The 13,332-nt window shown below is 34.9% G+C and overlaps 1 protein-coding gene across 1 annotated transcript; it reads right to left on the reverse strand.

Annotated features, from left to right (window-relative positions):
- Positions 1-4,245: 4,245 nt before the first annotated feature.
- Positions 4,246-5,181, reverse strand: LOC110699837. The gene has a single exon (XM_021877349.1). It carries the CDS (start codon positions 5,179-5,181, stop codon positions 4,246-4,248), a length of 936 nt encoding a protein of 311 aa, XP_021733041.1.
- Positions 5,182-13,332: the final 8,151 nt, after the last annotated feature.

Genomic DNA, 13,332 nt, shown 5'->3' on the forward strand with positions numbered 1-13,332 from the left:
TTCTTTTTCGACGCATCCGTGGTCTTTCCCTTTCCCTTGCTCTTCCCCTTTCCTTTTTTCGAACTCAGTTCATTTTCCTCTTCCTGTTCCTTTCCCTTGCTAACCCTTTGCTGAACCCACAATTCTGGACGCAACCCCATCTTTTTCAAATTGTCCCGTTCACCCTTTCCGTCCTTTGTCTTGCTTTGAATATTCATTAGCGTTCCCACTAGAGCATCACACACATTCTTCTCTATATGCATTACATCAAGACATTGCCTAACGTTATATTCTTTCCAGTGCGAGAGCAACTAAAAGATTGATTCTTTTTTAAAGAGAGCAGTTGATTCCGCCGCTTTTTCTGATTTCCCAAAGACTGTTCGTACACCCTTTACTCGAGCGTAAACCTCCTCACCAGTCAACGGCCTAGGAGCAGTCCCCTCTTCCGCTGTCCCATGGAAAGCCTTTTTCTGCCTACGGTACGGGTGATCGCGCCTGAGCAACCTTCGGGTCCGCAAGACACCTCTTTGTGAGAATGATCAAGGCGCCTGCTTGGCGTATCATCAATACAAATGGGGCATGTTTTTTTCCCTTTATTCTTATACCTAGACAAGTTGCCATACGCAGGAAAATCATTAACGGTCCACATAAGAGCTGCACGCAATGTGAACATCTCATTCTTATGAGCATCGAAAACAGAAACCCCTTCGTCCCACATCTTTCTCAAATCATCAACAAGGGGCGCAAGATAAACATCTATGTCGTTTCCAGGTTGCCTTGGCCCCGATATCAAAAGTGAAAGCATTACGTATTTTCGTTTCATGCACAACCAAGGAGGCAAATTGTAGATCACTAATAGTACCGGCCATGTGCTGTGCTGAGTACTAAGAGTGCTAAATGGATTCATCCCGTCCGTGCACAAACCAAGCCTTAAATTTCTGACTTCATCACCAAATTCTCCAAACTTCATATCAAGGTTCTTCCATTGCGGGGAGTCGGCTGGATGCTTCAGCATTATGTTTGTCTTTCTTCCCTCTACATGCCACCTCAAGTTTTTAGCGTCTGTTGGTGTTGAGAATAGACGCTTAAACCTTGGAATAATGGGAAGATACCACAACACCTTAGCAGAAGGTCCCTTTGTACCAACATTGCAACTCATGCGCTTGTAGCGCGACTTCTTACATCTTGGACACTCCTCCAATTGTTCATATTCATTTCGTTAAAGAATATAATCATTAGGACATGCATGTATCTTCTTATACTCCAAACCAAATGGACACATTAGCTTCTTTGCATAATAGTAAGACTTAGGAATTTCATTCCCGTCAGGCAACATCTCACTTAACGCGGTCAACAAAGAAGTAAAACTACTGTCCGTCCACCCATGCTTTGACTTAATGTTAAACAGTGTTAGCACGGCTGATAGTTTGGAGTATTTTTTGCACCCAGGATACAAAGGCTTTTTAGAAGCCTCCAATAATGACTCAAACACGTCACCTTCAAAACCATGCATCATCTCATCCACCCCTTCATCCTCGAACTCATCCACATGATCATCCTCAAATCCATCCTCAGCACCATTATCAACAATATGTTCATCATTCTTGTATTCCTCGTCCACATGAATGTCATTGCTTCTATCATCATGGACATCATTCCCAATAACATCCCCACTGTACTCTCCTTCTTCACCGTGCCAAATCCACACATGGTATTTAAGCCTAAACCCACGACAAACTACATGATCTCTAATGATATCAACACTATTGACCACCTTCACATTATTACAATCAACACAAGGACAATAGAGGCACTCGAAACCCATTCTGCGCTGATAAGATGAAGCCCTCTCGCAAAACTCTTGAACCCCATCAAAGAATTCCAATGTATCACGTCTACCATACATCCAGCCACGATCCTTCTCCATTAAGTAAATTGTCTCTAAACATGGCAACATATTACGAATAATATATAATTGCTACATCTATTATATATATAAATCAAATTCAAACACACACCATGCATAAAACATTCATATAGATACAAAAATGCATATATGCTTCTGAAGGGTCCTTATCACTCCAACCTAACCCATCCTTAAACGTTTACTCTCACTAGTGAATGTATGTCGACTTTCCAAATTTAAGGAAAATCCGGCAGCATTTCCCCCCACTTCTCCAAGTACACGACGTAGGTAATTACTTACCCACATATGTACCCAGAGAACATGGTGATCAAGGAAATGGTAAGCCAAGATGTTCCTTAAAATCGAAAAAAGGACATACATTCACCACCTAAGTGAGAGTAAACGTTCAAGAACAGTCCCAACCGGGGACTATTCAAGACTTTCTCCTAATGAGAAAGCCTTGAACGGGTATCTAGGCATATGATGATACATGCAATCAATTAAAAAATAATGGATTAATCACACATCATGATAGAAGTTGCACTAAAGTTATATCATACACCATCTCCACAAAAGTGTGCAAACAAGAACTTATATATAGCACATAAAGTTATATCTATACCTGAGTACCTATAAAGTCTCAACACTCTCCACTAGAAGGTCAATGCCAAGGTCAATGCTTCGCCCAAAAATTCCTCTGATTCTTTTTCATTATAGCCTATATAGAACACAAACAGAAAACCAGATTAAGGAAAAAGATAAGAATGATACTAGTGAACAAGAACAAAGACAGTCAAAGTAAGATACTAGGATGCTTTCCGCCCACTCTCCAAACTGATGATCTTACCCTAGAAGCCCTTGACACCCATTTCTTACCCTGAAATCCATATATAGTGAGAAGCAACTCATAATTAAAAAGCACCAAACAGCAAATTAAATAGATTGAAAGTTGAAAGGAGCATTGCTAGTAATTTTAAATAGATAAAATGTTTTTAAACGAACATGTTGCAGCCTAGTGAAGTCTCAAGGGCAAGGAGGGGGGTAGCAAAGACCTAGGATTGAATCCTCTTTTAATCAGTGTCATTTGTGACTCCCTATATATACTCTTATAGAATTGTAGAGCAAATATACAACATTGAACTCAGTGAGCACCACTTTAGGATTCTTTCTCTTTATTCATATTCTTATAAGTAGGACTGTACAAAGTGCAAACTTATCAACCATTGCAATATATGCGCTTTCTTTTAGTATACAAATTGATTCAAAATACTTACCGCTTACATAATACCAAAGTTCGGAAATGATAACTAGTTAACTACACATAGAAAGCATTCCAAGAACCACAACACCCCTAGGTACGCTACTAAGCTAAATTAAAAAACCAACCAAACAGCAACAACAACTAATAAGGACTTACATTTGTGGAGGGGCAGCCTTGTGCGTTTAATAGAGGGGGAGCCTTGCGTGTTTAATGGAGTAATTAAGTAGCAATTGACAAACCCTAGCAATTACAAGAAACTTACAATTATCAAACTAAAGACCAATTCCTCAAAAAACCCAACAATGGTTTTAATGCAATACATGGAGAAGCTAAGTGAATGGAGGAGAGGCGTTATTACTTACCTTAGGTCGAAGCTGCTTTAATGGAGGGAGGTGGATATGGCGAACTGAAGAGAAGAACGAAGCCTAGAAAGGAATGTTGCGTGCGTGCGGAGGCAAAAGCTTCAATGGAAGCTTCAATGGAGTAAGCGTATGGGAAGAGGGAATGCGCGCGTCGTGGGAATTTCAGAATATGAAAGCAGAATTGAATTGAATGAAATGAAAGTATTGAAGAAGAATAACATTGAAAACCAGTTTTTTTTTTTTATTTGGCACCGGTTCAAACCGGTGCTAAGAACAAAGGTTGGCACCGGTTCAAGTGGAACCGGTGCTAACTCCTCTGATTTCATAATTTTTTTTTTTGAGTTGGCACCGGTTTGAACCGGTGCTAATTAAAGAAGTTGGCACCGGTTTTTTTTTTCTTCATAAATTCATAGTTGGCACCGGTTTTCAAGAACCGGTGCTAAAGGGGGGTGCCTATTTCGTATTTTCTACTAGTGCTTACTAGTCTTATTAAGAAAAGCATCTAACAATAACTTATGTTTAGGAACCATTTTCAAAGCACTTAGTAAAGGAATTCTATTTCCTTGCACCACTTTAAGACTCAAACTACTTCTATTCTCACTTTCTAAGGACTCATCAATAGTGATTCTACTCTAATTAAACACAGCGTTTGCTTTTGGGTTTGGAAAAGGTTGGGCTGGGAGTTTTCTTGTCAAATTATTCTCTAAGTTACTTAAGGAAGTGCATACGTGGCCTAATTACGTGTCAAGTTGTTGAAGATCAGAATCTTTTGTACTTTGATACTTAGTGTTTTGATTATGCACTTGTCCTATTTGAGTCGCCAACTGTTCTACCATACTCTCTAATGACGGACCTTGAGATTGGGGAGAGGGGTTTTGCTGACCAAACTGTCTAGATTGATTATTTTGCAATAATTGCGGTCTATTTCCATACCTAAGATTAGGGTGATCACGCCAACCTTCATTATAAGTATTAGGAAAAGGGTCACATTTCGTCTGAGATTGACTAGGAAAATTATTTAAAGCATTGATATCTTCACTCTGTAAAGTAGGACATTCATCAGTAGCATGAGAAAAACCAGAACAAACACCACATACTCTAGCTGTAGACTCATTACCAGGGACAATTTTAGACACTAAGGTGGTTAGAGTAGCAATTTGTTGAGCATTTTCTTGTAATTGATTTTGGACACCACTTAAATCCACATCATTAACTCTGTTAACATCATTTCTAGTGCCAAATTGTTGAGTATTTTGAGCCATATTAGAAATTAACTTCCTAGCTTCAGCTGGTGTTTTATCTACTAACGCTCCCCCGCTAGATGCATCTATCATACCTCTCTCATTAGGTAACAAACCCTCATAAAGATATTGAATTAGCATTTGCTCACTTATTTGGTGTTGTGGACAAGATGAACAAAGTCTGTTAAAACGTTGCCAGTACTCATATAAAGACTCGTTATTATTTTGTCTAATTCCACAAATTTCCTTTCTAATAGAACCAATACGACTCGCAGGAAAGAATCTTTCAAGAAAACGTTTTTCAATTTCTGCCCAAGAATTAATAGAACTAGGTGAAAGTTGCTCATATAGCCACTCTTTAGCAGGATCTTGCAAAGAAAAAGGAAAAGCATGCAATCTAATATGTTCTTGTTCTACGCCTTCAGGATGCATGGAAGAGCATACAACCTTAAATTCTTTTAAGTGTCTATATAGAATTTAGGGAGAAGATTAAGGAAACCTGAATTCAGCTTTAGAGGATTCTCTAGCTCTGGAAAGACAATGCAAAGAGGATCTTCTCCTGTTCTCGGGGCTCCTAGTTCCTTCAATGTTCGTTCTGCCATGCTCTTGTATTCAATCGGTAATAAATCTTCTATTTCAAGTGTTGGTTCAACACTAAAAATGTGAAGCAGCTTCTCTGGTTCAGCCTCGTTTAGGAAGCCCACGTACGCTTTTATGCGCTGCTTGCTTCTGGATCATACACGTTCATACACCTATAAAGAAAAACATAACTTATGAGAAAGACTTGAAATATTACAGCAGAAGTTTTTTTAAAAAAAAAAACATTACTGGAAGAAATATTAGTTGCTAAGACAAATACAAAATCAGCCAGGTAGTTATCTGTATTATGCTGTCAGAATGTTCACTTAATGCTAGCTAATGCAATTCATGTCTTCAGATTATCATTACACACAGTGGCACAATAGATTAAATTGCTTATGCCAAAAACTTTTAATTTAAAACGGGTTATAGCTAACATACATATCAGACTTAAAAGTTCTGTTATCAGTTTCCTAAAACAAGAGTAATACTTGCAAAAACATAAGCCTAAAAGCAAGCAAAGATTAACTATGACTCACTGGAAGAACATTTTTATTCCAATGATTTAAGCTAGAATTGAGAATAACATATCAGCTAGATTATTCATAAACAAACCGGTTATATATATTCCAATCTTCCTAAATCTCAGTTTTTACCAGTAAAATAAAACTTATTAGTCGATCAAAAATAGATATTCCTTGATAAATTTAATTCATTCAAAATTATAATCTATTTGTGCAAATTACTAGCAACTCTTGAGTGAATTAAATTAGATAAGCAAACCTGAAGCGTAATATACTCTTACTAAAATATAGGCATCACAGCTTATACAAACAAAAATATAGATTGGGTTAAATAAATAAATAAAGCTGTAAAGAAAGGAAGAATCAATCAGAAATATTGAGATTCTTGAAATATTGTTAGAGCCACAAAGTCTAGTTTTAATAGCGTAGACTAGTTTATTGCCTGCAAAAATCTGGTTGTGTAACAAGCAATAAAATTCAACTAAAGCACAAGCTAAACATATGTGGTAATTATTTAATATATTCTAGAAAAGTGTCAAAGTATTAGTTTTACCAATTTACCACATCATATTAAATAGAGTTTAACAGTAGCAAGTCCTACCGAAGACTCAGTGCTCTTGTCACTTGTGATTTCATCATTAGACTCAAACTACCACAATTAAACAAAACCAAACAATAAAACTTAAAATTTCAGACCACAAGCAGGTAATACCATTAAAACCAAACGAATTAAGCAGCAGCTCAGATCAGAAACTTCAGAAAGAACAGATAAAATAGTAAACCATGCTAATTACTGCTTGAAATCAGCAAAAGGGTAAACCATCATAAAATAAAAGAACAGAATTAGGTAATCAAGCAAAACATAATCATCACAAATTAACTAGAAACTTATTCACACAGAACTAAACTTTATAGGCATATATAAATTCCTGACATTTTTTGTGAGAAATGGTATTATACAAGTAACCGTACTAAATAAGATAGCACTCTAAGTCAGCTGATTCTAGCCTATTCACCTATGTTCTAGTATTAAGATAACTCTACGGGTAGTATTAGTTAATAATAGACAATTAACAAAACTTGCATCATCTATATATGAGACTTCAAAATAATTATACAACTATATTCACAGATTAACTAGTATACTTAATCAAGTCCAACCATGAATTTTAAAGATAAAAAACTCCCCGGTAACGGCGCCAAAATTTGATACGTGTTGTTTATCGTATAAAATTAAATATTTATTTTCCTAACTTAACCTTCAAAAATATTAATAACTAGTAAAAGGGTAAGCAAGGGTCGATCCCACGAGGAGATTAATCAACTCTTAAAACTTAAAGTCTAACTAAAAAAAGATAAACGATATACATAATAGAGTATTATTCACACTATGTACATGAGATTGGGGGGTTAAATCGAACGAGTAACTAAGATAGAAAAAAAATACTAATATATTATTTACAATAGACGACAAGTAAACCACCAATCTGATACCAATTCGATCATAGATTAAAACGACATAACTTATTTCCCAACTTCCTTTCATATAGTTTCCTTCAATATTCAACTTAATACTTAGGTAGTCAAATTACCGCCGTGGTCAATTTGACATATATAGCTCACTAGAAATTAGAATCTTGCTAATACACTTTCTACCCCAATAAACTTGATTTATTAGACCAACCCACAAACTCAATAAAACTACGATTAAGCCGCTCAAACTAGTAATATGGAGTCATTCACTCTAGATTATCAATTAACGCCGCATCAAGTAATAATTTAGCATAGTCTAATTACTTTATACTAGCAATCATGTACTATTACAAGTATAAATGAATTAAACGTTCATATAAAAACAAGGAAAGAATCATGTGGATCAATTAAATATCAAACTTGAACACTACCAGAAAACAGCCAATCAACGACGGAAAAAAATCCGTCGGAAAACCCTGAAATTCCGTCGGAAATGCCCCTTTCCGATGGAATTCCGTCGGAAAGCAGCGTCGCATTCCACTTTGTAGGAATTTCGCGATAATTCGTTGGAAATTCCGTCGGAATGGACCTTTCCGACAGATTATGTTCTGTAGGAGTCAAGTTTGACTTGATTGGGAAGTCCGTCGCAAGGTTCCGACAGAAAATTCCGTCGCAACAACCCAAGCTTCCGATTGAATTTTCCGTCGGAATATACCTTTTCCGACGGAAAATTCGGTCGGAATCTACTACCTTCCGACGGAAATTTCCGTCGGAAGCTTTAATAGAAAAAAAAAATAAAACCCCACCCACCACCCCCACCAACACCACCACACCACCACTGACACCACCACAAATGAACCCAAAAAACCGAAATTAACACAAAAAAACCCCAAAAAAAGGAATCAACCCCAGAAAAACGAAAAGCCCTAAAAAAAACCCGAAAATTAACCCCAAAAATAGGAAAATTAACACAACATAACCAAAACATACCACACAAGAAATCAAAACCAGTAGATCTACTAATTAATCAGAATTTCATTAAAAAAATTAGAAAAAACGATAATTAACCCACGAAATTAAATTATATACAATTGTCTAATAAATTATATAAACTAACATTACAATTACATACAATATTAACTAGATCTACACTTGAGAAAGGAGGCTCGCGACGGTGGTTGAAGGCTTGGCTCACGACGGTGGATGTTGGTTGTGGTTGTTGTTGTCGTTGATGGTATGTAGCCGTTGTTGGTGTTAATTGCCTTGAAAAATAGAGGACGGAGAGATAGAAGAGGTGACAAAGAGAAGAAAACAAAAGAGGATAAGAGGAAAAAATAGAAGAAAACAGAGAGGAAGAGAGGAGAAAGAAAGAGAAGAGGAAAGAAGAGAGGAGAGAGAAAGAGAAGAAGAGAGTACAGAGAAATGAGGAAAGAGAGGGGAAAGAGAGGCGGAGTGTAAAGGGGGTAGTTAGGGTTAGGATATTTTTTTATTTTTTTTTAAATCGAAATGCTGTAGGAAATGGTAAAAATTCGTCGGAAATTTCCGACGGAATTAATTCTCTCGGAAATGTATATGTTCCGACGGATTTTTTCCCCTCGGAATTTGCACCTTTCGACGGAATATTCCGTCGAAAAATAATCTCCGAGGGAATATTCCGTCGGAAGCAGTAAATTCCGAGGGAAAAAAATTCCGTCAGAATATTTCCGAGGGATTTTCCGTCGTAACTTACCTTTTCCGACGGAATTTTCTGACAGACCCAAATTCCATCGGAAAACAAATTTTTTTAACGGAATTTATGTCCGCCGAAAAGCGGCCTATTTCTATTAGTGGAATATTGAAATACGAGTATTTTCAGCGCTTAAACGACAAAACATAAATCAGGAAATTAAAGATCAAATTAAATCCAATTCACCAAGTAGAAGAAAACAAATTAATCACAAAATTAAAAGATTAAAAGTAAATTAAGGAGAACTTATGAACTGAGCAAAGAATCAAACATCCGCTGCTCGAACTCGTCGTCAAATTCGTTCCTTCTCCTTCCAATTCTACCCAATCGATCAACCCTGGACCGATTCGTGCTCTACTAAGCCTCGTGAACTTCCTGTATAATTTTTGTGGTAAAACTTGTGTGTTTTTGGGAAGGGTAATTGGGATTTTTATAATTGAAAACAATATAGGTTTTCCGGATTTGAAGGGATAAAATTGTAGAATAGGATAGAACTTCATCTTCTTGTATCTTGCTTGAAATTCGGAGAGGTTGTTGAAGATAAAATGTTGGATTATGGCTGTTTTCGGGGCTTTGGTTTTCACGACATACATGATGTTGAAAATGAAATAGGGTAACAATTCTTTTACTGATGTTTCTTATCTTCAGCCCCCTTTTTTTTTTCTTTCTTTTATTTCTCCTTACTTCATCATCTCATGTGTAGCAACTAGCAAGATTATGCAAGCCAAAATTAGGTCTCCAATTCCTAATTAACAAAATAAACGTATTAAGTCATATTTATAAATAAAATTAATTAAATATAAATATACGACTAAAATAATAAAAGTTAGTTAAATTTCTAAAATAATAAATAAAAGACAATTATTAAACTAATATTAGGAACTAAAAACATGCTATATTATACACTTATCAATTGTGTTTTCTTTATTCTCCTAATCTTTTAGAGCTATTATTCTCCAAGTATTGATTTCTTCTCTCAATTCTCTTATTTTATTATTTTTAATCATGTTTTCTTTATTGAATATCATTCTTGATTTCATGACAATGTGTCCAAGATCTAGCGGAACCTGGATATGGTTAATGCATGATTTAATTCTTTAAATTCTCTAATGATAATTGCAATTGATATGATTAATTTATTTTGCTTTACTAGATTATAAATAATTAGTATTGTTATTATCCATTGTTTTAATTACAACGGGAGTTGGGTTTTAATGAGTTTGAATAAATCAATTAAGGGTTTGAAGTTCATCACGGGAGTAGTTGAATGGATGATTAGGAAGTTAGAGTAATGTACTCAAAGTCTTTAATTTACATGATTCCACGGAAGTAGGCTTGATTGTGATTAAAGAAGTCATTGATAACTCGGGAGAGACCTTTGGTATTTTCTAGGGATTACTTTTCCTCTTGTTGATTGTACTATATGTTACGGGTAGAACAACTATTGCATTAATCGTATTCGTGGTGATGCTTGATCTTGGATGTTTTTAGCATTTGATTTGTCATATTACTTAGCATTAATCATTTTAATTAGTTATTTAGTTATTAATTCTCACTATTACTTTGGTTACTTGCTTATTATTTATTTGAGTCTGTTAATTAGTCAAACCATAGTCTCTTGGGATTCGATCCTTACTTGCTTATCTACATAATAGTGGTCTTGTTAGGTTATTTTTGTAAGATACGCGACACGCCTATCAATTCATGAAGCCTAACATAATAAGCCAATTCCAATGAACTTTAGATTATGTTAGCCGCCCTAGCTAATATTTAAAAAATTACCAATTGATGATTATATATATTTAAAGTATTTAATTAAAAAAAGGAGTAAAAAATTATTATTCCAACTTCCAACTTAACATCTTACACTACTTTTAAACCGATAACATTTCAGGGAAATGCTCTATATATACAACTTTAATTCCAAGAAAACAATTTCCCTCTTCATTTGCATAACCAAAAATTAAAACCTGGATCATTTCCTTAGAAAACGAAGAAACCGAAAAAAAAAACAAAAAAACCGTCAATAAATTAAGAAGGATGCAAAAAAACAAATTAAGAACCGAAAAAAAAAAAAAAGAAAGAAACCGTCAAAAAATTAAGAACAGGGGAATTTATCTTACACATTTTAGAAATGCTCTCTATATAAACAGCTTTAATTCCAAGAAAACAATTAGCCTCTTCATTTGCATAACCAAAAATTAAAATCTCCATCATTTCCTTAGAAAACCAAGAAACCAAAAAAACTCAAAAAAGTGAAGTAAAAAACCAGAAAACAGAAGAAGTTATTATGAATAAACTTGTTGCCTTCATCAACGCAGAATTCAACCTTAATGCGGGAAAGGCATACGTCGAAGATAAAGCTTATTTCTGCTTTATGTGTGGCGGTGATTCATTGATGAAAGATGATGTAAAAAATTATCACAAAGTGATTCGAGCATATAACTATAGTAATCGCGGGGGTTTGTGTTACAAAAAGAAAGAAATGCAGAATATAGTGAAGGAGGTTTTTGACGATTATGGGATATAGGTATTTCGCTATGTAGGTGATGAGGATGTGTGTTTCATTAAACCAAAAGCATGTAAAAGACCAAGAAAAAGTAAGGGTTGTCTAAATTGTGGAATTGACTGCATTGTACTGTTCGATTTCCTGCAAAGTACTGCGGATGGTGAAGGAGGAGGAGGAACGTCTCAGGCCCGAAGCGAAGAACAAGAGGAATGAGATACAACTCAGTGGAGGTTCTGAACATTACGAAGAAGGCCAAGAAAAATGCTGCAGTAGGCCAAGGAAGTGACGGTGGATCGGAGGAGAAGGAGAAGGCCAAGAATGTGGTGGCGGAGGAGAAGGGAGAAGGCGGTCAAGAAGACGACAAGCTTGAACTAGCTCTGTGGAATTACAATTGAGTTAGTATATTACGGTAAAGAAGGTGGTCGAGGAGACGACTTTTAACTCATCAGATTAGCGTTGAGTGATCAGTTCGTATCACATGCAGTTGAATATTACAATTGAGTTAGTTAATTAGAGTGACGGTTGAATCTTGATACAGTTGAATTAGTATATTTGATCATCTTTGTTACAAGTTTACAAGTGTTGTGTTAGTACCATCTTCAATTAGGTTTATGAATAAATGTGGGGTGGTTTATTCTAGTAATAGGACTGATTTAGTAGTGAAGTAAATACATGTATGTTTTTTCTAGATTCAAATGTTTGTAAATCAGAGACTATTATGTACTCTCTCCGTCCCTTAATTTTTGCCCCATTGCAAAAATATGGGTCAAACTTTTAAAACTAACCATGAATTCTCGTTGATCTATAAGTGATAATATATTCATGCGGGATCTTGTTAGAATTGTCTCATTGTATAGTTTATTAATATCAAATTTTAATAATTTTTACGTGTATAGAAATGGAGATATATGCGTTTGGAGACGTGTCTTGGACACTGTGAAAAGTCAAATGGGGCAAAAAATAAGGGATAGAGGGAGTAGTAAAATGCAATAATAACATTCTTTAGTGTTTTCATAAAGTTCAATTTGTTCAACTTGATCAACTATCTTGAGAACTCTGTTTATTTTCATCCATATTGCTTCATTTAGCATTTCATCGAAAGAGTCGCGTTAAAAAATTATCATACAGTTTAAGTTTCTTGATTAATTTTAATAATTTTACCCAAAAGATTAAATAGTTTTGCTGGTAATTCAATTGGAGAAAGTGATTTATCATTTGATTTCAATACCCAGTTTTAGTTTACGTGCTAAGGAACAAAAGTATTTTCAAGTAACTACTACTAAAAAAAAAAAACTAAGAATTTAGTTCGATTAAAACTAAAACTCGCTTGAGGCAGGGAACATATTCCTACAATATAGACTCATAACAACTTACTACATTTTCAAAACAAAACTAGATATATGTGATTAGATATGGACAAATGGAGCATGCTAGGTGCTCAGCAATTGCAATCTAGTTTGGTAGTAATTTTTTTAATGATGAACAATGAACTAGTTAGAAGAATATGAAAAAAAACAGAGAAAAGAACAATAAAAGAACTAGTTCTTAGGCCTTGGTCAATAATAATAATGCGATATGTTATCAATTCTACTACATTTTTTTATGCAAATTAGTAAAATGAAATTTAATTGATGATTAGATGTATTAATTATTATTTTAATGTATTAAATTATAAATAATTTAATATTTTTACTAATTCGTGAACAAAGAAATTAACACCATTTAAAAAGGCGAAAACATAACTTTCTCAGAGAGTTTGTCTTACACATTTT

This window comes from Chenopodium quinoa, unplaced genomic scaffold, assembly GCF_001683475.1.
Source record: "Chenopodium quinoa cultivar QQ74 unplaced genomic scaffold, ASM168347v1, whole genome shotgun sequence".
NCBI classification, from domain to species: domain Eukaryota; kingdom Viridiplantae; phylum Streptophyta; class Magnoliopsida; order Caryophyllales; family Amaranthaceae; genus Chenopodium; species Chenopodium quinoa.

Bases quoted from the DNA above. Each gene is read 5' to 3' on its own strand.
- LOC110699837 (XM_021877349.1), bottom strand. From the start codon at position 5,181: ATGCATCCTGAAGGCGTAGAACAAGAACATATTAGATTGCATGCTTTT.